The 24,091-nt window shown below is 54.1% G+C and overlaps 1 protein-coding gene across 1 annotated transcript in view; it reads right to left on the minus strand.

Annotated features, from left to right (window-relative positions):
• Window positions 1–229: 229 nt before the first annotated feature.
• Window positions 230–24,091, minus strand: part of FAIM2 (Fas apoptotic inhibitory molecule 2) — a 33,448-nt gene continuing 9,586 nt past the window's right edge. Inside the window, exons 6-12 of the mRNA XM_044228144.1 lie at window positions 20,456–20,506; window positions 20,076–20,115; window positions 19,527–19,564; window positions 18,919–19,006; window positions 18,573–18,668; window positions 16,833–16,886; window positions 230–3,822 (exon numbers count right to left, since the gene is read on the minus strand). Of these exons, the coding sequence (XP_044084079.1) occupies window positions 3,673–3,822; window positions 16,833–16,886; window positions 18,573–18,668; window positions 18,919–19,006; window positions 19,527–19,564; window positions 20,076–20,115; window positions 20,456–20,506 (517 nt within the window). The 3' untranslated portion in view covers window positions 230–3,672. The remainder of the gene's footprint in view (window positions 3,823–16,832; window positions 16,887–18,572; window positions 18,669–18,918; window positions 19,007–19,526; window positions 19,565–20,075; window positions 20,116–20,455; window positions 20,507–24,091) is intronic.

Raw genomic sequence — 24,091 nt, forward strand, 5'->3', positions numbered from 1 at the left:
CTGGGATCAGGACCCGAGCCGAAGACAGATGCTTAACTGATTGAGTCACCCAGGTGCCCCCAGTGTTTCTTTTCCCACATCAAGGTAAGTGTGGAGATTTAATTTACTCTTAGCTCTGTGGGGACAAAGAGCTCTGGTATGAACATTTCACATCAAATCTGAGTTAAATCTCACAAACGGCCTCCTTGGCCAACTGAGGTGACAAGCAAAAGGCAGGCGAAGGAAACGGTTCAGATGTCATAATTTTATTATTATCTCCTGTCAGTCACGGACCAGGAAGGTGATGCCAGGAAATGGAACAGACTTGGACCCTGGGCAGCTTGAAGGGGCTGAGGCCAGAGGGACTGTGTGTGGTGGCAGGTGTCTGCCCTCAGTCGCTTGAGGGAAAGCTCTGGGGCCGGGTGGCACAGGGTGGTTTCTAGGAGATGGGTGAACAGTGTCCCAAAGATGTGACAACGGTTGGACTAAAGGGAACAATCGGAGGCTGATGAGGAGAGAGGTCTGGGGAGGTCTGAGAAGGGTGGTGAATGAATCCCTTCTGAAGCCAGCAAGCCACACAGCCCTTCTGCTTCTCGCCCGCAGAACCAGGCCCTGCTTTTCCTCCAGCGGCCACCGGGGGGCAGCAAAGCGCTGGCGTGAAATCCAGCTCTCGGGAGCAAGGCTAGGTCTTGGGCTAGTCCCAGGAGGGCCAGGGAGGGAGAGGCAGAACCTTTTGAAATAAGGGTATCTGTGGGTTCCTGACTCCCCTGGGAGGAAGAACAAGATTCCTGGGGCTTCCTCAGACAACACAGGAGCCACACACGTGCCTGGGAACTGGGGCAGGAGTCCGGGGAATTCCCTGTGCCTCCTGGGACCCCAGATGCAACCCCAGGAGAGGATCTCTTGATCTTTCTGTCTTCCTCCTGGCAGGAAACCTCTGACCTGACATCACAGATGATCAGATTCCTGGCTGCCTCGAGCTCTATAAAATCCAACCTATCCCTTCCTTGGCCCAGTCCCTCCCCTGCCAAAAATGTGAGGGCCCACAGGTTCTCCTTCTCCTTGGCAGGTTGTGGCACCTGCTTAGCTTTGGTTTCTCTGTTTCTCCTAATCCTGCATTCCTGTTCCTCTGCCCTTCCTCCTTCAAAGGCCCAGCCAGGTGTTCCTGGGCTCCTCCTGGCCTGAGTTGGGGGTGGGGAGGCAGTAAGCAGGGCTCCCAGCCCCAGCTCTGCTGCTGGTTCAGCGTGTTCTGGATCCCTCAGGGGCCTCTCACAGGAGTCTGTGGCATACTGTCCCTGCTTCCAGAATGCCAAGTTGCCCAGTCACATTGTTTGTTGGTGAGGGCTTACCTCCTTCCCTCAACCTTTCAGAGCTCAGTCCCAGACCAGCTTCTCAAGCCTATTTCTGCATAAACTGTCCTAGGGAGAGGGCGACTTGGACAAGAGGATTCTGGGAAGCACGACCAAGGCCTGGGCTGAATGACCCTTTTGGAACTGGAGAGGAAGTGAACAGACCTTGGAGGAAAAATGGCAACTGGACCTGGAAGTCAGGGGAAATGTGTTCTGGTCCCTCTCCCTGCACTGCCCAGGCCGAGGTCTTCCATCTCGTTAATCTGGAAACTACTCGAAACTTAATACCGTGAGCCTGTCGGCAGTGAGGCTGGGAATCAGCCACCAGAATCCTGCTTCCCAGCTTGTGTCTAGAAGGTGGAAACGACAGAGTATAAAATTTGGTGGTGGTAGTGGGGGGAAGGGGGAAGCCGGGGAGACACAGAAGACAACAAATCCTCGGGAGACCTAGGATGTCTGGCCTGACCACCCCGTCTCATTCCAGCCTCAGTCTAGTAGGTTAGCTGTATGCCCTTGATCTTGCTCCCAATCCTCTCGACCACCTCAGCTTTGCCCTCTGCGATCAGCATGTGCAGATGACTGCCTTTACAGGATTGCTTTAATGGACTGATTTAGACCAGCACACAGTAGGCATCCAGCCATGCTCCCAGTGCCTTTGTCTCATGTACAAATGCCCCCATCCGTTCTTGCTTCCCTCTTTCCTCAAATGCCCAAGGGGGAACAAAATTTCAAATGCTTCTGCACTATTTCTTGAAAGCTGAAAGCAGGAAGGGTGGAGAAGGAAGAGTCAAAACAGATTGCTAACATACCTAGTCACCCTCTCCAAGGGCAAAAGAGCCCCCAGCACCGGGAAGAGAGGTGAGCCCTGGAGGGAGAGGCCAAGGGAAGGTCCAGGTATATGAACCTCCCTGACCCCACCCGGTAACTTTCCACCGGCGCAGAGCTGGCTGCGAGGTGCTGGCTGCACACTTCGCCCTGGTATGGCCCCATCATACCCTCCCCTGCAGGGCCTGCAGGGGGCTGGGGGTCTGACGTACACCCTGATCGAGTCTCAGCTCTCAGAGGCCTGGAGGCTGATAAGGAGACCCAACCTCATCACATGGGACCAGCTGGAAGGACCGGCTCTGGCTGTTAGCATCAGCTGAACGGCTTCCAGAATCCAGAGATAAGGAGATAAGGAATGAAGGGGGGGCTTAGGCTTCTGGGCTGAGTGGCCAGAGAAGCCAGGGGGAGGAACATGGGCACTGCCAACTGAGGCCTCAGGAGGCCTGGCTGGGGACCCACCAGCACAGGGCAGCAGTGGATGGGGGAGAGTTTAGGAAAGAAGTGTGGAAAGGCCTCAGGGCAGGGCAGGATTCCCTCCCAGCGGAGCTAGTTCAGCAGCTAGTATAACCCTCCCTCTCTATCGGAGCATCCAATCCTCTAGGGTCCACGCACTCCACTCAGCCTCAGGCCGAGGTTGGGGGACAGCCCAGGGAGTCCAGGGAAGAGGGTGGGAGGAAGTCAGTCCTGCCAATTTCAAATGCCGCCCCCCCCAACAGTGAGATGCAGGGCTGGGTGACTTGGTGTTACTACAAAGCCCACACCTCCCAAAGGACCGCCTGCCCCCCCATCTCCCTTACGGCCCCTGGACAGGTCCCCTGTCCCCACCTCCTGCCCCAACAGAGTTCTTTCATGACCCAGGAGGGTAAACCAAGGCAAGTGCAGATGGTTCGTTCTGGCTTCCTGCCCCTCTTCCATGGGCCATGCTCAAATGCCTAGAATATGCTGCTAGTCTCCAAGTTGCCAGGATGGGCAGCCTGGGACAACCATTGGGTGGATCCACATCCCCCAACCTGCAGAACAGTCTCACTTTCTCTCCCAGCTTCCTCACACCCCCTTATAAGTGTCAATGCCTGATCTAGAAGGAAAGAGCAGAGGAGTGGATTTGACACAGGACAATGTACCCCACACAGCTGGGGCAGCCTTAGGAGGAACCTCAGTGGGCTGCAGACTTCAGCTACGGTCCTGAGATCTCTTTTCCACCTCTGGAATCCTGCTGGACTCCTCCCACTCGTCCCTTCGGTCCTCAAACCCAGAGGAGTCTCCAGTCTTGACTGTCCACTTCAGGAGATGTAAGTGGGAAGAAGGGGCAGCACAGAGGGGGAGGGTGTGACCTCAGTTCTGTGGGGCCCCTAATGCTGGGGTACAAGCTGCAGAGGGTGAGGACAAGCATCGGGCTGAGGGGAGGCCAAAGGATGGGCTGACAGCTAGTTTCACATCTGGGCTTGCAGGAGAGTACAGGGAGGGACAGAGGACCAGCAAGGGGGACACTCTTGAAAGGAAGGAAGGAAGGAAGGGCTCTTCATTCCCGGTTGGTGCCAAAAAGCTGCAGGAAGAAGGTGAAGATGTAGATGATGTCTAGGTAAATGTTGAGGGCTCCAAAAATATACTCCTCAGGGCTCAGTGAGTGGCGTCGGTTACCCATCAGCAACTGGGTGTCGAATGCCAGGAACTGAGGGAAGGGGTAAGAGAGAGAAGTCAGAAGGTCCAGCAGCTGTGACATTGCCCAAGGGGGCCCAGTGTCCCCATCTGGGCCATCCCCCAACCAATTCTGCTACCATCATCTGCTGCTTGGCTGCTCAGTGACCCTCCTGGAATGGCCCAGAATCTGGAATTTTCCCAACACCTTCCATCCCTAATTAACATCTATCTCCCCAAGCACCTACTATGTGCCAAGCACAAGGAAATAGTCAAGAACAAGACAGACAAAGGTGCCTGGGTGGCTCAGTCATTAAGCATCTGCCTTCAGCTCAGGTCATGATCCCAGGGTCCTGGGATTGAGCCCCACATTGGGCTCCCTGCTCAGCGAGGAGCCTGCTTCTCCCTCTGCCTCTCCCCCGCTTGTGTTCCCTCTCTTGCTGTGTCTCTCTCTGTCAAATAAATAAATAAAGTCTTAAAAAAACAAAAACAAAAACAAAAACAGAAAAACAAATAAAAAGACAGACAAGATCCCGGCCTTAGAGTCTAGAGTGGAAGTAATCATTAATATGAGTGAAATCAAAGAGAAATGGGAATTGTCCCAGGAGGGTAGCTAATAATAAGGAACTTGACCTATGTGAGTGTGGCAGGGAGTTCGGGAAGGCTTTGAGCTGAAACCTAAGTCTCCTTGCCATTGCCCCAGGGCCCTCCTTTTAGCAGATGAACAAATGCTTCATTTAACAGTGAGCAGAGGCACTTATTCTGTGTTGTGTAGACATTAGCCCACTTAGTCCTAATAACATCCCTAAAGTAGGGATTATTCCTAGAGGAAACCATGGCCCAGAGATGTTAAGTTCTTGCCTGAGGTCACAGAGCTGGGAAGCAGCAAAGCTAGGGTTTGAACCTGAGCAGCCCAGCTCCAGAGGTCCACTGTTCGGGAATAGCACCTTGTCTCCTGACAGGAAATGCCTGACAGGAAATGTCTGACAGGAAATGCCTTCTCCCCAGAGCACCTTCTTGGCCTAACAGACTATGAACAGTGATTCCCTTGGGACAGCTCTTCCCTGCCCCCCCCACCCCCAACCAGGTCTTCCTACCATCTACACTGACTCAAGCTTCTCCCACTTGGCGATTCTGTGGGGTCCAAGCACAGGAAGCAGAACCCCCTAGAAACAGCAGATGATGCTTCACAGGCAGAGTATAGTTTTCGGGGAGAAGGAAACCCAAAAGTTCCACCAGTGTCTCAAAGGTCATGAACTGGCCCACCTGGGATTGGAATTCTTTAAATCCATTCACATTCTTGCTAACTGGGCTGTGCCCCGCTCTTCCGTCACTCGTGTGTGGAAGACCTGTGTACCTTGGGTCCTCTGGAACATTCATTATGCAATAAATAGGTATGTGGCAAGAGATGGTGCTGGCCACTTGCTGGCAAAGTCTGCCTTCACCATGCCGTGCCTGCCTTCCGGGGCTCACTGCTTTGTGGGATGATTACAATAAAACTCAGTAAATGCCATCATTGGGCAGACTGAGCAGGAGGAAGGTGGGCCAGGAGAGGTGACATTTTACCTGGAGCTTGAAGGACGAGTAGGAGTTTGCTAGATTGAGAAGGCCTGGGGAGGTACGGGTTATGGTGTGAAAATTGAGGAATTCCGCATGGTGGGGGCAGGGGGGAAGGGGATGGAGGGAGAGGGACTAGAGCCCTGGGGCCAGAGGTTCCTATAGGGAGCATCTCCCCCATCCGGGACATCAAGGCATGACTCCCTGGAACGTGGGGAGGTGGGGGTGGTTATGAGCACGGGCTTGAAAGTCAGCTCCAAATGAATTTTGGCCTCATATCCACTCCTCACTAGCTCTGAGCGCCTGGGCAAGGTGGTGTCCCTGAGCTCTGAGCACATATCAGGAAAGGGGAGAAGAGTGGGCTTGCCTCCTGAAGTTGTGAGGAGGAAGAGGCACACAAAGGGCCCAGCCTGGAGCCTGACACATGGCAAGAACCCAATGCACTAGCTCCTAGTGTGGGTTTGTATTTATCTGCAGAAGCAGGGGTGCCCCCTTGACATCTTGTCATAGGCGGCTGCCGAGTCCCAGGTGTCCCATCAAGGAGGCCCATCAAGGAGGCCCATCAAGGAGTAGGAAACGTTACTAGGGGACGCTGTGTAGGCTTAACAGAAGGAATGGGGTGGGTGGGGTGATGACTGAAGAGGGGCTGAGGGGGGACCTTGTGTGGCACAGGTTGGGCTCCCTGAGCTCAGCAGCGTTGAGGGGAGGATGCAGGAGAACCCAGGACTGGAGTCAGAACTCTTGTATTTGAGCTCTGGTTCCATCCCTCCGTAGCTGTCCCCTCCTGACCTCAGTGTCTTCATCTGCAAAATGGGACAGCAGCTATGACCACACTGTGGTGTGGTGTTCAGGGTAGATGTATGTCTGCGTGTGGCCTCAACCATTCTCATTTCGCTCTGCCTCTTCGGATTTGGGATTGGATTCCTATGAAAGTTTGCCCTCTCCAGAGAGAATGAGCAAGGAGAGGGACCGACTCGAATGCTGCAGGCTGCTTAGCGGTCATGCTGCCAGCAGAAGTTAATAAATTGCTGATCTGGCTTATCAATCAGTGGCTTGCTTCGTTGATTTCTCAGAGCCCGGTCACCCCTGGGTGAGCTAATGAAATTGAATCTCTCAACCTAGAAGGCTTGGACCTGACCAGGTACGGGGGGTGCAGGGCGCTCCTCCAAGGAACCCCTACCCAGGAGGCCTCCTAGAGCAGCCAGCAGGCTTTGCTCGTGCAGAAAAGAGGAATGAAATTATTTCTACTCCTGCCCTTGGTCTGTGGCCATGGATGTTTATCAACGTGGGATAACCTGCCCCAGATTTCAATTGCACTGCCTGGTACCACCCAGCACGGCAGCCTCACACCTGTAAGTCAGCTGACAGCTTTTCACTCAGTAGTCCCAACAATATTTATCGAGCACCTACTATGTTCTGGGGAGCTTGCCTTTAGATAGCCAAGTCTAATGAAAGCAAATGATCAGAGATTCCTTTAGGAGCATGTACTCGTTGCAGGGGAAAGGAACCTGATGACCTTGGGTGATGGTGAGCAGTGTTGACTAACGTCTTGGTCGAGAGCAGCTATGTTGGTCATAGCTAACGTCTTGGTGGCTAAGACCTGAGTTGAGTGCTAACAGCCGGGTTGACTGCTGACGCCTAAAAGGTCCCAGCTGAGCACAAGAAGGAAGGGCAGTCTCGGGGGCAAGAGCCAGAGGGGAACTAGGAGGCTACTAACTTAGCCCTGAGTCGCCCTCTCACACACTAATCCTTTCTCTCGGCTCACTCTTAGGAGGTGGGTATTATTATAACTATCTCTGAGCAAGAGAGTGGCCTGCTAATGATAATTTCCCTAGTGCTGGGTCCAGACCATCTGTCTCCCACTTTGATAGAGAAGCAGGTTGGGGGTGGGGGGGGCGGCTGGCCAAGGGGGCTGGGCACAGAGGGCAGAGGAGCCAAAGGCCAACTTGCCTCAACTTGCCTCAACTTGCCTCATCCATCCTGTTGGCCAAGCTGGGCCTGGTCAGGGCCCCCTGGCTACACACCTGGCCTCAGCCTGCCGTGTCCAGGACCTAGGCTTATGTTTGCTGTCCTCCCAGAGGACATGGGGAGCCATGCCAAGCAGAGGCCCTCTCAGAGCCATCAAGAAACAGGCACTGAATACAAAAAGCTGGGGTTACCATGTGTTGAATCAGCAGGACAAAATAACACACGGATGGCATCCATCCTACAGAAATGGCGGTGCGAGTGTGCAAAGCAGCACATGCCCCATGGTGCAGCATGGTTCTGACAGTGAAGGACTGGAAACCCCAAACACGCAACCAGGGTTGGTTAAATAAACTGTGGGCAGCAGTACTGAGGCAGAAACAGCTCTGAAATAGGATTTCATGAGAAAAGAACGAGCTGCAGAAAAATCTACATCATAAAATCCCCCTTCTGTAACAAAAACAACAACAAAAACCTGCACAAAACCATGTCATAGAAGTGTAGCTAGCAGATACCTATAAAATGCATATAGAAAGATCTGGGATCTTTCTAAGATCGCTTACCTCTGAGGACGGTAGTGAAGGCCGTGCAAGTGACATTTGCTTTATCTATAGTATGTCAGAGTTAAAAACTGAAGTGTTTTATATTTCATTTTATAATACATTTTATATGAATGTATTCATATATAATTTAATTAGAAATTTTGGAAAAGAAGGATTAAAGTAGCACACACAAAAAAGAGTTGGGGAGTGTTTTCACTGAATCGTCACACAAGCCTCCAGGATGGGTGTTCTGTTATTGTGTCCATGGTAAAGCTGAGGAGTCTGGGGCACAGAGAGGGTAAGTGGCTCGCCTGATTTACACAGCCAAGAGGACAGACTGTCAAATCCTATTCTCCTTCCCCTTGTGACACTACTTTGGGTGGGGGTGGGGGGGGTTGCGTGCGTGCGCGCGTGCGTGCGTAGAAGGCTGGAAGAGGTGGGAAGAGAAGCACAGAGTACACAGCCAAGAGGGCTGCAGGCTTCCTGGGGGGGGGGGCTGCAGTGAGCACTGTGCCTACCTGACCCTGCCCCCACTTTCTGGGCTGGAGAGTGAGCCTGGGCATGGGGGAGTCTATAGGAAGAGGCTGCCAGCCTTAAGTCCTTGTGCCCTTGGCAGGGATGCAGGAGAAGGAGTAGGGGAGCGGAGGAGAGGCTGGTGCCAATAGAAGATACTCGTCTTCAGTGGACTGAGTGTCAAAAGTTTCAATGGCACAGACAACATCAGCATGTGGGCCTGAGCACCTCCAGGCGGCCACTAGGGAACAGGGTCTGGCAGGCACATGAGCCAGAAAGCCTGGCCCAGGATAAAGGGGATGAAAGTGTGTAGAAGAGTGTGTAAAAGAGCCCATGTGTGGTCCTCTGAGGAAGGGCATGAGAGTAATACAGTGCTTAACAACACGGACTGGGGAGTCATGAAGACCTGGGTTCAAATCTTGCAACTGACTAATGCTAACAGGTGATATTATTGATTAATGACCTGCCAGGCGCTTTCCAAGTGCTTTGCATATATTAATTCACTCGCAAGTCTCAACAACCTACAGGTGGGTACTATTATTATCTGCATTTTAAAGATAAGGAAACGGAAGCACAGGGAGGTGATATGATATTATCAGTCCGCAGGGCTAGATTGTGGTGGAGAATGTATTTGAACCCCAGGTACTCCTCCAAAATTTGGTACTCTGAGGTACAAGGTTAACATTTATGGTAAGGGTAAAGGCTATTATGGGGCGCCTGGGTGGCTCAGTGGGTTAACGCCTCTGACTTCGGCTCAGATCATGATCCCAGGGTCCTGGGATCAAGCCCCGCATTGCATTGGGCTTTCTGCTCAGCAGGGAGCCTGCTCCCCCTCCACCCCCACTGCCTGCCTCTGCCTACTTGTGATCTCTGTCAAATAAATAAATAAAATCTTAAAAAAAAAAAAAGTGTGACCAAGGGGCGCCTGGGTGGTTCAGTGGGTTAAAGCCTCTGCGTTAGGCTCAGGTCATGATCTCAGGGTTCTGGGATTGAGCCCTGCATCCGGCTCTCTGCTCAGCAGGGAGCCTGCTTTCCCCCCCTCCTCTGCCTGCCTCTCTGCCTACTTGTGATCTCTCTCTCTGTCAAATAAATAAGTAAAATCCTTTTAAAAAAGAGTAAAAGTTTGAAAAACTTTGAAAAAATAGTTTGAAAAAGTACCAAGTTCCAGGTGCTAGGCTGTTTTCATTTTTCCTTTCATAAAGTATCTTATTTAATTATTACCACAGCTTTGTGAACTAGTTCATATTAGCCCATTTTATAGATGAAGCAACTGAAGCACAGAGAAGTCAAGTAACCTGCCCTGGGTCACAGTAGTTAAGAGGACGAGCTAGATCTTGATAGCACCTCTTCCCAGCTCTGCACTGGATAAGAGAGCAGTGACTGGTGCCTTCCCTGCCCCAGCATGCCAGTTAGATACTCCTCAGCCCTGCTCCCTACAGGAACTCTGAGCCACCCTTCTCCATGAGTCCCCCATCCCTGGGGGCTGGAGAGCAGCTTCTTTCACCTTCTCTGGGTCAAGGTGTGGGTTTCAAGGGCTTGGTTTGAGCAGGGTGTTGGTTGCTGAGGATTTGCTCCTCAGGAAGTGAAACTGAGAAGAGTCCTGGGAGGGGGACACCAAGAGCACTTTCCCCCTGAAGGAGCAATTACCCAGCATTCCACCCTCCAACCTGTAGCCCTCAGAGGAAATAACTCGACTTCCAGAGGCTTCAGATGAGGCCTCAGGTGAGGTGTTAAGGCTGTTTTAGTGGCCTGAGGGTGGGTGGCAGAACAGAGAAGGTTCACACAAGATCTTTCAGGCTCGTGTAAAAAACTGATGCAAAAGAGCTTCTAAGCTCTGGATGAAATAGACTAAAAAAAAAAAAAAAATCATACCCTGCCTTGGGTTTGTGTAGCCTCTTTTTGCTTTTCAAAGTGTTTGTCTAATCATGAAGAAGATAAGATATATATTGTGGCCCTGACCAGAAAAGCAGGGAGAGGGGTGAAGTGGGAAGACAATCAGGAGTCTCTTTCTAGAAACTTTCAGAAGCTGTAGGGGCTGACCTAGGCCAGTCATGGGGCACAGAGGACACAGATTCTCTGTTGGGGCTGGATAGAAGTAACTGCTAAAGGCCTGGTCTCAGAGGTTGAGAAAGCCTCTCTGGGTCCTTCTGCTGTGGAGGGAGTTAGTCAGGAGGCCTCTGTTTTCCCTGTGAAACGGACAGGGAGGTAGAGTTGAAAGAATACTGAGCTGAGAGTCAGGAAAATGGGGATTTCATCCAGCCTTGGCAGCTAACATTGTGTGCCCGTGTGTGTGTGTGTGTGTATGTGTACATACATGGTATGCAGTATGTGTGTGGTGTGTGTGGTACATGGGGGGTTGTGCGGCACGTGTGGTATGCAGGAGTGTATGTGGGGTGGGGGGCATGCTCTCTTGAGGCCTCAGCACAAATAGGTCCATGCCAGCTCTGAGGACTCAGTCTCTGCCCTCCTTTCTTCCAGGGGCTGAGGACAGATGGCTGTGCACATCTTCCCCATGGTCAGGGGCCAACACCCAGGGTTGGAGACCCAGCACCTCTATAAACAAAGCACCTTCCTACCTAAGCTTCACTCATCTGAACACCATTGGGCCCTGAAGCATCCAGTTCTGACCAACATATGTTCTTCCTGCCGCCCTGTCCCTGACTCTGGGACTGTGCAGTGGCCTCTTATCTGGTCTCTCTGCCTCTCGTCTATCCACACTGCTTCTTGATAATCTTTCTTAAAACACAGAGACTGTGATGTCTTCTGAGGTCCCCAGACTGGCCAGGCTGGGCAGGGGAGAGTTCTGTTCCTACTGGGCTTGTCACTTAATTTCTGAAGTCCTGTGCCTAGTTCCTTTCCTAAGTTTCCTGGCTTGGCTTCTTTATTCAGGTGGCATAGGGACCTTAGCTTCCCCAGAGGAGGCCCAGCTCTGAGGTAGAGCCGTATAAGCACAGAGGCTCAGCCACAGTGGGCAACCAGCTGGCCAGGCCCTCGGCCCCACCTGCTCTCTCTTTCTCCCTGCCCCAGGCCTCCTGCTCTGTCCCAGCCCCTCTACCTTGCCCCATCATCCTACCCAGGCAAGCCCTCACGCTCCCCTGCCTGACCTTCCATGAGCCTCTACATGAAAGCACTACATGAGAGAAGAGGGAATGCAAAGGGTGAGGAGGAGGAGGCCACCCTGAAGTACCTACCTGTGGGCTGACTCACCTGCTTCTATGGGCATTTGGGTCTGGTGCCCAGTGGGGGGTATGAGATAGGGGCGAGGCAGAAAACCCAAAGCCTCTTGAGAATGCACCAAGTCTCGACAGGTGAGGTGTTGGAGGGGCCTGTTCCTCAAGGCAGGACCTGGGTTCCAAGAAGCCTAGGCTCCCCACCCCCAAGCTCAGCTTCGTCTAGCCTGGCGGCTCACAGGTGCCAGAGACTGTGAGGGAGGGGCTGATAGTCTCCAGGAGAGGAAAAGCTTAGATTCTAGCAGCCCTTCCAAGGCCCCAGCTGGGAGGATTGGGTCCGGGAGGGAGTTCCTCACTGGGGGTCTGGACCCTCCTCCGACAGCACTCTCCTTTCTCACACACCCTCCTTGGGCAGCTGGGCAGGGAAGCTCTGGGTGCTATCTCCTCATTGGAGCCACAGTGCTGGGAGGGCACTCATGGTGCTGAGAATTCTCCATCCGCTGGGGTAGGAGAGGCCAGGGTAAGCAGATGAAAAGACTAGGGGACCACAGTTTCCTTAGGACAGAACGGACGCAGGAAGCAGGGTCAGACTGAGGCCAAGGAGATTCAGAGTGGGAGTTAATGGAAAGGCCCCAAGACAGTTCTTGTGGGGCTGGGCCTCTGATGGCTTCTGTCCACCTGAAACTCAGGGGAGGAGGAGAACGAATCCAGGGCTCCTTCTCAGTTCTTTCCATTCCCAGGGGACCCAGGGAAACTGTGGCCTTCAGGGATTGCTTCCCCTCCTGGTGACCCAGGAGAACGAGGGGCAGGGGATGGATCTGGGGGCGTCACACAACGTGCTCCTAACCATTGTTTACATAATCTGCAGGAGGAGCCTGGCCTTGGCCTTTCTGTGTGTTGTTCTCCTAATGAGACATTAACTTGTAATTAGGCGCTGTGGTTTCTCCTCCCCTGTGACTCACTATGCAACTGAGGCTCTTTCCCCTCCTCTGACCAGCCCCGCAGCCGGCCCCGGCCCCTCAGCCAGCTGGGCCTCTCAGGTAGCCATTCACTCCACAAACACCAAGGGGGTGCCTCCTGCAATGCCAGGCACTATTCGAGGCACCAGGGATGTAGAAATCCCTGCCCTCAAGGGACTTCAATTCCGCTGCAGGGAGACAACCAACTAAACCAACCAGAAAAATCAAAGCATATGTCAGAGGATGAGAAGTGCTATGGCGAGAAATAAAGCAGTGAAGAGGAGGAGGGAGTTGTGTGCGTGTGCGCGCGCGCGTTCACGTGTGGGCGTGCGTGCAGGCTCAGTCACACAGGGTTGTAAACAAAGTGAACACTTGAAGGCGGGGACATGGAGAGCTGTGAGGGGTTCTGAGGGGATGGATGGAGGCAGGTGCAGAGGTACTGGGCTGGGTGTGAGCCGGCCATGGTCAGGGGCAGCAAGGACAGAGTGGGGGAAGGGGCCATGGGAGGAGGTGAGGTCAGCAGGGGCTGGCAGGACTGGGAAGCGATCCCTGAAGGCCAAGCAGAGGAATGATCCGACCTCATTCACAGTTAACAGGAACCCTCTAGCTGCTTGCCATTGAGCACAGGCTGTGAGGACCCCACCAGTGGGAGCACTTTGGGACATGGCCCAGGGAGTGGCCATGTAGGTAGAGACAAGTGGTCAGATTCTGGCTAGAAGGTGGAGCCAAGAGAATTTGCTGCGGGGCCAGATATGGTGTGTGAAGAGAGCGGAGGAGTGGAGGATGTCAGCAAGGCGTTTGTCCCGAGTGACTGGAAGGACGGAGTTGTCATGAACAGAGATGGGAAAGCTGTGGGAGAAACAGGGGTTCAGGGAGAGAGCAGGTGCTCAGTTTTCTGCATGATAGGTTTGGGGTGCCGCGTAGATTTCCAAACGTAGATACTGAGTAGGCAACCGGAAATTCTAGTCTGGAAGTCTGGGCTGGAGATAACTTTTAGGGCCATCAGCATTAAAAGATGGTATTCAAAGTCTTGAGATAGTCTGAGATCCTGTAGGGAGTGAGCGTAGAGAGCGAAGAGCCGATGGCCCGATGGTGCTCAGTGCGAGTAGGGAGGCTAGAGGAAGACCGGACAGCTGGTGTCCAAGATGCCTGGGGCAGAAGGCGCTTCTGGGTGGAGGAATGAGCAACTGTATCAAAGAGGCTGAGTCTGGCAAGGTGAGGGCTGGGGGATGACCTCTGGATTTAGCAACATGGAGGCCATGGCTGACCTGGTGAGAGCATTAAGAGGGTTGAGAGAACTGGAGAAAGATTGGGAGGAGAGAAGGGAGGAGAAGAATTGGAAATACAGGTCCCCACTCTTGCCGAAAATTCAAGTTATGCCATTTCATTTTTACAAAAGACCTGCAGTAGCACCTGATTTCGCTAGCCAAAAGACATCCAAAGATGGGGGTATAGCTCAGTGGTAGAGCATTTGACTGCAAAAGAAATCCAAAGAGGATTTTCACTTTTATCAAAAAAAAAAAAAAAGAAAAAAAAAAAGCAGCTGTAGCATCTCCAGCATTTGCTTTGCAGAGAGAGCTGTAACAGACAGAGACAGCACGCACCCCCAGCAGCGAGCGGCGCCCCCAAGCTCCTTGCCTGGGAACTGTACCCAGCATCTCTGGCATCAAGCCGCTGCAGCTTTGGGCTGTGTCTGTGAGCTCCTGTGCTTTATCTCTATTTATTTTGTGCATAAGGTCTGCAAGATGTGACCTAAGGCAGCAGAAAAACCTAAGAGAGGTCATTTTTGGGGTCTGGGACACTCAGAATCTCTTCCATAGAAATTAATGGTGATTGCTTCTTCACTTTTCATTCTTTCAGTTTACGAAAGGTTTCCTAGGAAAGCTCTACTTCCTGGGGGGCGGGGGATGCCTATAGTCAGTGTAGATTCCTTAATAGAGCTTTTTGCTCTAAATGGGGGTGGCTAGAAGGGGGTGTGGGTCAAGAGTGTTGTTGTGTGTGTGTGTTTCCAGACAGGAGAAATTCTAGCCTGTTCCCACGCTGACGGGAATAACACAGGAGAGAGGGCAATGCCGTTGGGGGCAGGAAGCAGGAGGTTGGCTGGAGAGAACGCCCCAGCTTCTTACCAACTCCAAGCTACTAAGAGTTGCCTTCTTGAAGGGGGACTGCAGGGGTGCTGGAAATGGCACCAGGCTGGGGACAGGACACCTGGGTCCTGTCCTTCATCTGCCCCTTACTGGCAGTGGGACTCTGTGGCAGCCTGTAACACCCAGGGCTTCAGATGTGGAAAGCAGGTCTTGTAACATCAGACGCTGCCTCCCTCCCTGAGTTGTGGTGGAGATCCAATGAGGCAACAGGTGTGAAAGTGTTTTGTAAAATGTAAAGGGTGGAACAGATGACTGGGATTATTTTTATTATTCTAATAATACAGGGGATTATTAAACAAATTTAAGAGATTACTGTTCATCCAGCCCTACATGTATATACAGCCTTCCTGCTTAGCAGACATGCTAGCTGTGCCCCGATCCCCATGAAGCCACATAAACTCCCCAACTCCCCACCGAGGCTCACCCACCTCTCACTCCACCTGGCAATACTGACCCCTCTTCTTCCATTTGTCCCCGGCAAATGCCGCCCTCTGAAGGCCACCAGGCTCACTCCCCGCAGGCTCACTCCCTCTTCTCTTTCCTCCTGGCCCTATTCCCTACCTCATCCTCGTCACTGAAATCTGTTTTAAGTAGGTGCTGCCTGGAGGAGGGAGCGTTGGTGCAGGAGCCAAGAGAAGTTAGCACGGTGGGGTGACCAACCTTCCCGATTTGTCTAGGATTTAAGGGTTCCCTCAAGAAGTGGGATTTTCAGTACTCAAACTGGGCAAGTTCTGGGTAAATTGGGATGAATGGGTTAACCTAATTATGACCAAGGCCATGGTTAGTTGATATGCCCTTATCTTGCTAGGAAACGAGACGGTCATTTAACTTCTTTGTGGTTCAGTTTTCTCCTCTATAAAAGGGAGGGCTTGGAGTTTCACTAGATTCCTTTTCAGTCCCTTCCAGCCTCGACTTCCAAGCCTGAGGTCATTTCCTCATTCCGAAAACAGTTCCTGAACTCTACTATGTGCCACGCACTGTGCTCTTCCTGTTGACCACGGCGCCCTGGGCACAGAGCACTGAGTCTCACACATAGTAACTGCTCAATAAAGACCCGTGGAGATGAATGAATCAATCTACCAAACCTCGTTCCTTGTCCACACCCCTCAAAACCCCGTTCCTGGTTCTGACCCTCCATTTTTTCCAGTGTGTCACCCACAAGCCTGTGGACCCCATGAATGAGCCTAGAACTCTGGCCAGACTGAGCTGAGCTAAACATTCCAATGGGGGAGGGACAGGAGGCTCGGGTGGTGGCTTGTGCTGGCAGGGCATGTTTACCTTGTGTGCTCCCTGAGAAGTCACCAAGATGGGCTTGCCCACCTCGGGTGGTAGGGGGTGTCCCGGGGCAGCATCACGTTCAAGTGCTTGGAGCCCACCTGAGCAAAGGGCCTGTGGGGGGCTGCTCCAGGCAGTTGTCTGTCCCTGGAGACCTCCTGTCTCCTGGGCCTCTGCTCCAGCCACGCCAGCCTCCCCCCATGTGGCCTTATACCCAGACTGGGGCTCTGGAGTCAGATCATCCGGGGTCGCAATCCCGCCCTCCACTTCCTAGGATTAACGATGTGAACTTGGGCAAGTCGTTTAGTCTCTGAGTTTCAAGCTCCTCATCTGAATCTGATGGCAATAGATCCTATTTTATAGAGTTATGGTGAGGATTAAATGCACACAGAGGGCTTGCTGGTGGGGGGACGTACTCAATAAATATTAGCTATTGCTCTTATTGTCATTGTCATTGTCCTCAACACTCTCAGTTCAGTGAGAGTCACCACAAGTGAGCTTGAACTAAGTGCCTCTCTCACGCTTGGGATCTCCCTGGCTCCAAGAAGCCTTCCCAGATTACCCCTAGGAGAGCATTGACTAACTTAGTCCCTGTGGCCAGGGCACCCTCATTCTCCTATCCCCACAAGCAGCACTGGCCTCCCCAGGGCCTAGGGGTGCATCTTCTCAGCTCTGTCCGAAGCTCTAATCCTGTTGTTACAACCTCCCTCCCTACCTATCCTCTGCCAAACTAAGCTGGTGTGTCTTGGAGACCAGAGAGAGTTCCCTGAATGCGGCATTGAGCCCTGACCCGCCCACAGGAGCTTCGTATGGTGTCAGGGAGGAGGACTGTGAGGAAGACAGGGATAGTGGAAGGACCTGGGGAGGTGATCAGAGGCTGAGAAGGCGGGGGCCCCCCCCAGGGAGCCACACTCACCAACGTAAACACGCCTGCTCCCAGCACGGCATACACTGCGTGAAGCCAGGGCACCTGGGGAGCAGACACAAAATGGGTTTAGGGGGGTGGGGATGACGGTGCAGGGAGGAGGGCTTTGTCCAGAGACCAAAGGACACAGCACAGACCTCCCTGGTGGATTCCATCTCTCAAAGGACCTCCCGACCCTCAGCTGTCCCTAAGAAGCCCCAGAACACAGAGGGGTCCGTGATTCTCTGTGGGCTCCAGGTGGGTCTGCGGAACCCCAGGATAGCAGTGATAATGGAGGGACTGGCAGGGCCGTTCCCAGGTGATGGTACTTGTTCCCTGAACGCACAGCCCCAGATTCAGGCTGGATGAGGGAGACTCACCCTGGGGGACCCCTGTCATCCTCCCTGCCTGAGCCTGGCCTCAAGCTGCTGACTTCCCCCAGGGCGAACTCATCCCTGTCCTGTGCGGTCGGTCTGTTCCTCTGTAGGAGCACTCCTTAGCTCTGTCTGAAGGGGTGAAGGACTCAGGGGGGTGTGGGAGGGTGGGGAGGGTCCTCTGGAGCCCCTGGCAGCTGTGCATGATGGGACTGTTTGCAGAGACAGGAACAGCACCCCTGCCCAACCTTGGCTCCCCCTAGGTCTCTGGGGCGTCCAGATGGGTATGGAAACCCTGCAAGTTTCAGTTGTGCCCCCCTCCATAGGGCCTTCCCCCAGAATATTCTTGGAAACACAAGCATCCCATTAGCCTGCCCTGAGTCAATAAAGGGTTCTTTGAAGCTCTGAGGCCCCTTCCTGTAGCCGCGCCCCCATCCTAGATATACAGAAGGCCCCCAGACCAGCTCCGGCTCCTCCCTTCGTCAACAGGATCCTGGAAAGTGCCAAGGAAACGCTAGAACCAATCCTGATGTCCTGGACTTGAAGCCAATACCCTGGGGGCTGGGGCTGGGCAGGATGGGGTGGGGAAGGAGAGAGCGAGGGTTGCTGGCCCTAGCCTGGCAGAAAAGGGGCAACGGGGGGTGAGCGGGATTTTGCACCAAAGGTGGCTAAGAGAAACCTTGGGTGGAGGCTGGGGGGGGGGGTAGAAGCACTGAGCCCTTAGTAGAAGTCTAATAGCCTCATCCCTTGGGTTCCCAGGATTAAACCCCAGTCCCTCCTGTGATGCCCTCAGTCTGCCCCCTTCTCCATCGGCAGCAGCCTGACCTCAGTAACCACTGGAACCTGTTCAGGCCTAGTTGGATTTCCCAGGCCCAACTGGACAGCTGAAATGACACTCTAATGGGGTAGGAGGTAGGCTCAGTGTCCCACTGCCCCACCTCCTGCCTGCCTGGCCAGCCAGATTCTGTCTCTCTGGACTTGGCTGATCCCTTGAGAGCTCCGGGGCCCTTCCCCGGGGTCCTTCTGGGCCACGTGGTCCTCTGGATCTCCTGTGCTCCCTTCTCTGCCTAGAGTTTAAATGTGCTATGCTCCCCCCACATCCGGCCTCCCCTCTCCCCCAGAGGGGAGAATGAGAAAGGTGAAGCCGGATGTGGCTCATGGTGCAAGCAGGTGCCCAGGCCTGCCAAGAAAAGCCTCCTTGTTTGTATGCTTATCCTGCCAACCAGCCCAGGGCAGGTGCCAGGAGGGCTGGACAAGACGGCAAGTTGGAGGCCTTTGGCTCGGGGCCTTCCCTGGAGGGTGGGGGAGGAAACAGCAGCCTTGGGCGAGGGGGGCTCTCCCTCCCTCCCCAGGCCCGGCTGGGAGGCGCGGGACTCACATATTGGAAGGGCAGGAGGACGGCCAGGATGAGTCCACTGAAGAAAAGCGTCATGAGTAGCACGAAGATCACGCCTTGGCAGGAGGTGAAGTCGAACTACAGGGACAGGACAGGCGTCAGCTGTGGGGCCTGCCCCGGAGGGCTGCGCATTTCTAGGGGCCCCCGCTGGGCAGCGTGCTGGCCAGAAGGCAGAGGCCTACATGGCAGAAGCCAGCATTCCTCTTCCAGGAGGCCTCCCCAGACCCCACTCGCCCCTTTCACCTCTCCCTAGCCAGGGACCCAAACTTGGAGCTCCCCTCCACCCCCATCCCAGAGGCCTTGCCCTGCCCACGAGCCTGAAGCTGACCTTAGTCTGGAAGCTGAAGACGGTGACAGAGAGGCAGACGAGAGCCGTGATGCCCAGGCACAGCAGCACAGATGTGGTGTTGTAGTAGCTGCAGCATGCAAGGCCAGGAGCTCAGCTTTGGGCGGGCCTTCTGGTCTCCCAGGCCCACCATCTTCGTTCAGTACCTGATCCCTTGACCTCAGGTCCTCACCCTGCCCCCTTCCCAGTGTCCTCCCTCTCCCTGCTTTCCCAGCCTCTTCCCTGAGAGCCTGCTTAGACTCAAACTTCTGTCAGAAGGATCTTGAGAATGTGGGAGTGGAGGAGGGTGGGGAGGGCTTGGTGCTGCCGCCAGGAGGTGGCTCACAGGGAATGGGGTGATCAGCCAGTCTGGGGTCCTCCAAGCTGCAGCTCAAGAGGTCACCTTGCTCTCTCCATTCCCCACCTCTGCCTCGCTGACCTGGCCAGGTCCCACTGTCACTGTTGAGTGGAATGTGTGAGAAGAGGGCTCCGGGCCAATGTTTCCTGCCTGCCTGAACCACCCCCCCCCATCTGACTGCTGTCTGAAGGCAAGTGTTCAGGAGCAAATCCCCTCAGAGTGTGGCCCATCCCCCTCCACCTGTTCCCTTTACCTGGACAACATCCCAGTGAGGTAGGCCATGGACAGGGTCTGGAAGGAGAAGTAGGATGAGGGAATGCTCCAGAACTCAGCCTTCGGGGACCAGACACCTCCAAGGCCCAGCCTGGGTCTCCCTCAGCTCTGTGTCTGCCTCGCCCCCCCCCCCCACTTCCACAGCTCAGGCCTGGTTGAGGAGTGTCCTGACAGGCCAGCACTAGCTGTCCCCTTCGTTCTTTGGCAGCCCTGTTTCCACCTCCTCCCCACCTTTCTATGACCTACTGTTCATTATCGGTAGCTCCTAGGATGCCTCATTCAAACCTCTTAAAAACAACATCACAAAGAAGAGAGACGGTGGATAGAGTTGGGGGAGACTAAGCCCATCTGGAAAGAGAGAGTGGGATGTCTTTGTGGCAGAAGTGGGATAAGGATGCTCTTGCTTCCACCAGTGACCTCACATTGGACATCCCCAGCCCAGATTTCCTGGCCCTCGAAGCCCATCCTCTTTCCCTCCCCCCACCATCTCCACTCAGCCTCTGTCCCCAGTCACCCCTACATCACTTACGAAGATGGTCAGGAGAATCAGGTTCCAGGGGAAATGCCTCCTGCAAGGCAAGACACCAAGGTCAGAGGAGAAGGTGGGGGGCACCAAGAGGCACATGCCAGGGTCACTGCCACGGGGAGGGGTTCTCGGTCTCGCCCCTATCCCCACTCCTCAGAGTCCCTTCCTTCAGCCACATCCCCAGGCACCCCCATCAGTGGATCCACGCGTTCCTGTTGCTACCTCAGAGGCCCCAAGTGAAGGAGGGAGGGGCAGGCTTGACGGAGGCAGAGGATAGAGCCCTCTCAGACATGCACTGTACCCTGGGGGCGGGCAGGACAAGGGCCTGAACTTTCAAGACCCTGTTCGTGCTCCCACAAGTTGCTCCTCGAGCCATCACATACCTAGGTCCAGAACAGCAGGCCAGGGTCAGATAGGTCGCAAAGAATACAGCGCTGTGGGAGAGAGGGATGGGCCAGTCAGCTCGTGCCCCAAGGTCCCTCCAGCCAATGCCCTGCTCATTCTCCTCTCTGCCACCCCTGCCCTCAGGTGTCAGGCAGTAGGATTGGGTGAGGGGAAGGAGGTTGAAGACTACAGTCATCCTAGAACCTGGCAACAGGCAGGTGGGCCATCCAATCCCAAAAGACAGGAATGGGCATTGGACGAGCTTCAGGAAATACTGGGTCAGGGGTGCCATGGGGCAGCTCACACCCAGTCCAAAGTGGCCTCCCCAGACACTCAATACTCCACAGTTAAGTTTGCATATGGAGTTTTCTGTGTGCCAGGCAGAGTGCGAAGTGCTTTAGGACTAATAATTGATATAATCCTCGAACCTTCTTGCCCCAGAGTCCTAGCTTGTAACCACTGCCCTCCACTGCCTCGGTCAGTCCCCTCCCGCCCTGCTCACTACTTGTCATCACCTTGTTGCTTTGTTGTTGGTCTCCCCAACTAGATTGCAAGTGAATCAAGAAACGGGCCCTCATCTGTCCTGCCAGCACCTGGCCCAGGCAGGAAGCATGAGTGATGTGAATTTCCAGATCAGGAGGCCATGTCCAGTGGATGACCAGCTGGGAGCTCAGGTGCCATCCAGCAACAGGGAGGGCTGAGGACTGAGAATTTTCTAGACAGCAGTGGAGGTGAGGACCAGTCTAGGAGGTGGAAGACAAGGGGCTGAGGACTCCAGGCGTGTGTCTATGCCTACCTAGATTGGTGCCAGCATCAGTGCATGGTCTCCAGCCCCCAGTGGGCCCTCAACAGGGCCCTCTTCCTCCTGGGTTCGTCACCTATCCCACCAGCAGCAATTCCAACCATCTTCCCCCCACCCACAGACATCCCAGGCTGCCTCACTCCTGCATATCTGGCCTGACGCATCCCAGAAAGATTCGAAATAACGTGGGGCTCCCTTGGTTCCCCGCCTGCCATCTGCAAACACCATACCGTGCATTTGTGTGCCATTTTTCCTGTCCTTCCATCCCCGGCCCATCACCCCAGCCTGGGCTCCAGGCCCCACCCACTCAGCTGTCCCATCATCTCTCTCTCTAATACCTCAACCTTTGTGCTGGTGCCTCTCCTCCCACACAACCCTCCTCAGCTCTTTTCCATCTTCGGCCAACATCTTCCCCAGTTCCAGCTACGACTACTTCATCCAGCCTCCTGGAGAAGCTTCTTAAAACAGCTGTCCCCATTTCATAGTATCCTTCTCCATCCCTGCATTACTCCCCAACCCCACAAACCCAAACCCAGCCCCACTTAATGAGAGCCGGCTTTGCCACAGCCCTGTGACCTTGTTGAGTCCCAGCGACACTTGTTAGTCCCTGTCTTAACCTGACTTTTCAACATCTGATCACTCCCATTGTTCCCCTGGTTCCAAAATGACACACTCCTGGGTCCCCTCCTATGCCCCAGGCCACTCCTTCCCAGTCGCCTTCAGAGAATCTAAATAGTCCCCGTTCCTTTGATATAGCGTCCCACCCGGGCAGTGTCCCCTCATGCTCTCCCTGGGGGCTCACTCCCCCAAAGGACTCCCTCTAACAGGCAAAGGCTCACGGCTCCCACACCCTTGTTTCTCATCTAGATGTTCCTTCTCAACCCCAGACCTGAACAGGCAACTGCTAACTCGGCAGACACGGCCACTCAGAAATGTGCCAAACCCAGCAGGTCAGGAGTGAACTTGTCCTCCTCCCTTCCCCTGCTCTTGAGTCTCATCTTGCAGAGGACACTACGCACATCCACATCGCCCAACCAGAGAACTCTGCATCCTTGAGTCTCTGATGGCCTCGCCTGATTAATCACGGGGACCTGCCAATCCTCCTACCCAGGTTGCGTTCAGATCTGTCACCTTCTCTCCCTGCCCAATATCACCCTTTCAGGTGGGACCGCCTCTCTCTATCTGGTCCTGTTGTCTCCAGCCCTCCCTTTCACCCTTTAAGCCCCAGATAGACCCGACCCCGGGACTCCCTTGTTTAGGATTCCCAAAGACCTGGCAAAGCCCTGCTTGATCTGCCCTGCCAACTTCCTCCCTGCCCTCTGTACCCTCTTAACACGCCCACCACCCTCTGCTCCTGCTGGGAAGGACTAGCCGGCAGGGATGCCCGAGGCTTGGGTCAGAGGGCTCCCTCCATGCACCATAGACATTCCTTAACTGCAGCCCATGCCCCACACCCTACGGGCCTATTCACCTGAACCCCTGCACAGACGTAGCATCTGGTATGACCTACTCATTTTGCATTCCTCAGATTAACCCGGGGCCTGGCAATGGTTAGGTGACCTTTAAATACATCTGGATGAAATCCAAAAGCATAGGGGATGTAGAAGCGGAGAAAAGCCTATTGGATTTAGCAAATAGGACCTCTCCATCATCATCTTCTCCTTTACTTCAGCTGCTCTCAAGTGATGGGGGACAGTTGCCCCAGTGACTGAGGGGTTCTTAGTGCCAAGGACCAGTGAGGGACAGCAGAATTGTCCGGCCCCAGTTGAGAAACACTCCAGGATCTGCTCTCTTCTGGTCTCAACTTGAGTCACTGGTCAGTCACGTTGGCAATATTGATGATGATGATGATAATAATAATAACAACACCCTTGTCTATGTGCGTCCTGGGTGTGAATCCTGCCTTCCTTCCAGACTGGGAGTATCCGAAGGGCAAGAGCCCACCCAGTCTCTTTCTCTTCCTGGCCCACAGCTCCTCAGCCCTCAAGACCAGGGATCAGAGGAAGGGCAGAGGGACAACATCCCCCCAGGGGTTACGGCGCCCGTTTGGAGCCCAACACCCATATTCTTAGCCTAGTTCTACCACTTTGTGTGACCTTGAACAAGTTACTTAATTGCAGAACCCCCTCGTTTCCTCCTTAGTGAAACAGCAATACTGGTACTGATTCACGGAGCTGTAGCAGAACAGAGAGTACGCACCCCAACACTTAGCACAGAGCCTGGCACAGGGTAAGGACTTGAGAGTGGGAGTTGTTATTACTTTTAGACTGACAATCTATTAGACTGGCAATCTCCCAGAGAGGCTCTGACCCACCTCTCCTAGCTCTGGTCTCACCGTTTCCTCCTCTGCCTGCCAACCCCCAGCCCCCCATGCCCCCAGCCCCAACTCCTTCCCACCACCAGGGCCCTGAGGGAGCAATCAGACAATAATCAGACAATACGGCAGGAGCCCTGCTAAGGGAGATGACTGGGGCCTCGAGAAGGCGGAGAGTGGAGGGGGGTGCTGGAAGGCCGCCATCCCAGGGGGCAAAGAATGAGTCACAGAAGTAAAAGAAAGAAACTTGCTTGTCAGTGCTGGGGCCCCAGGGCCTGGGCTGGAGCCAAGGTCTGTTTACAGAGTGTCAGAACAAGGGAGTGAGGCTCAGGTGGAGGAAAGCCTCCAAACCCAGTGTCCTCCCTCAGTGTGTCCCGCTCTAGGGCCAATCCCGGGGCAGCATGGAGGCAGTCAGCATTTAGGGGAAGTGCGCAACACTACAAGGCTTAGGAAGCAAGAACTTCTCCACGAGCCTCACGTCTTCATCTGTAGAATGGGGATAATCCCAGTATCTGCCTG

The sequence above is a fragment of the Neovison vison genome, chromosome 12, assembly GCF_020171115.1.
Source record: "Neovison vison isolate M4711 chromosome 12, ASM_NN_V1, whole genome shotgun sequence".
Classification (NCBI taxonomy): domain Eukaryota; kingdom Metazoa; phylum Chordata; class Mammalia; order Carnivora; family Mustelidae; genus Neogale; species Neogale vison.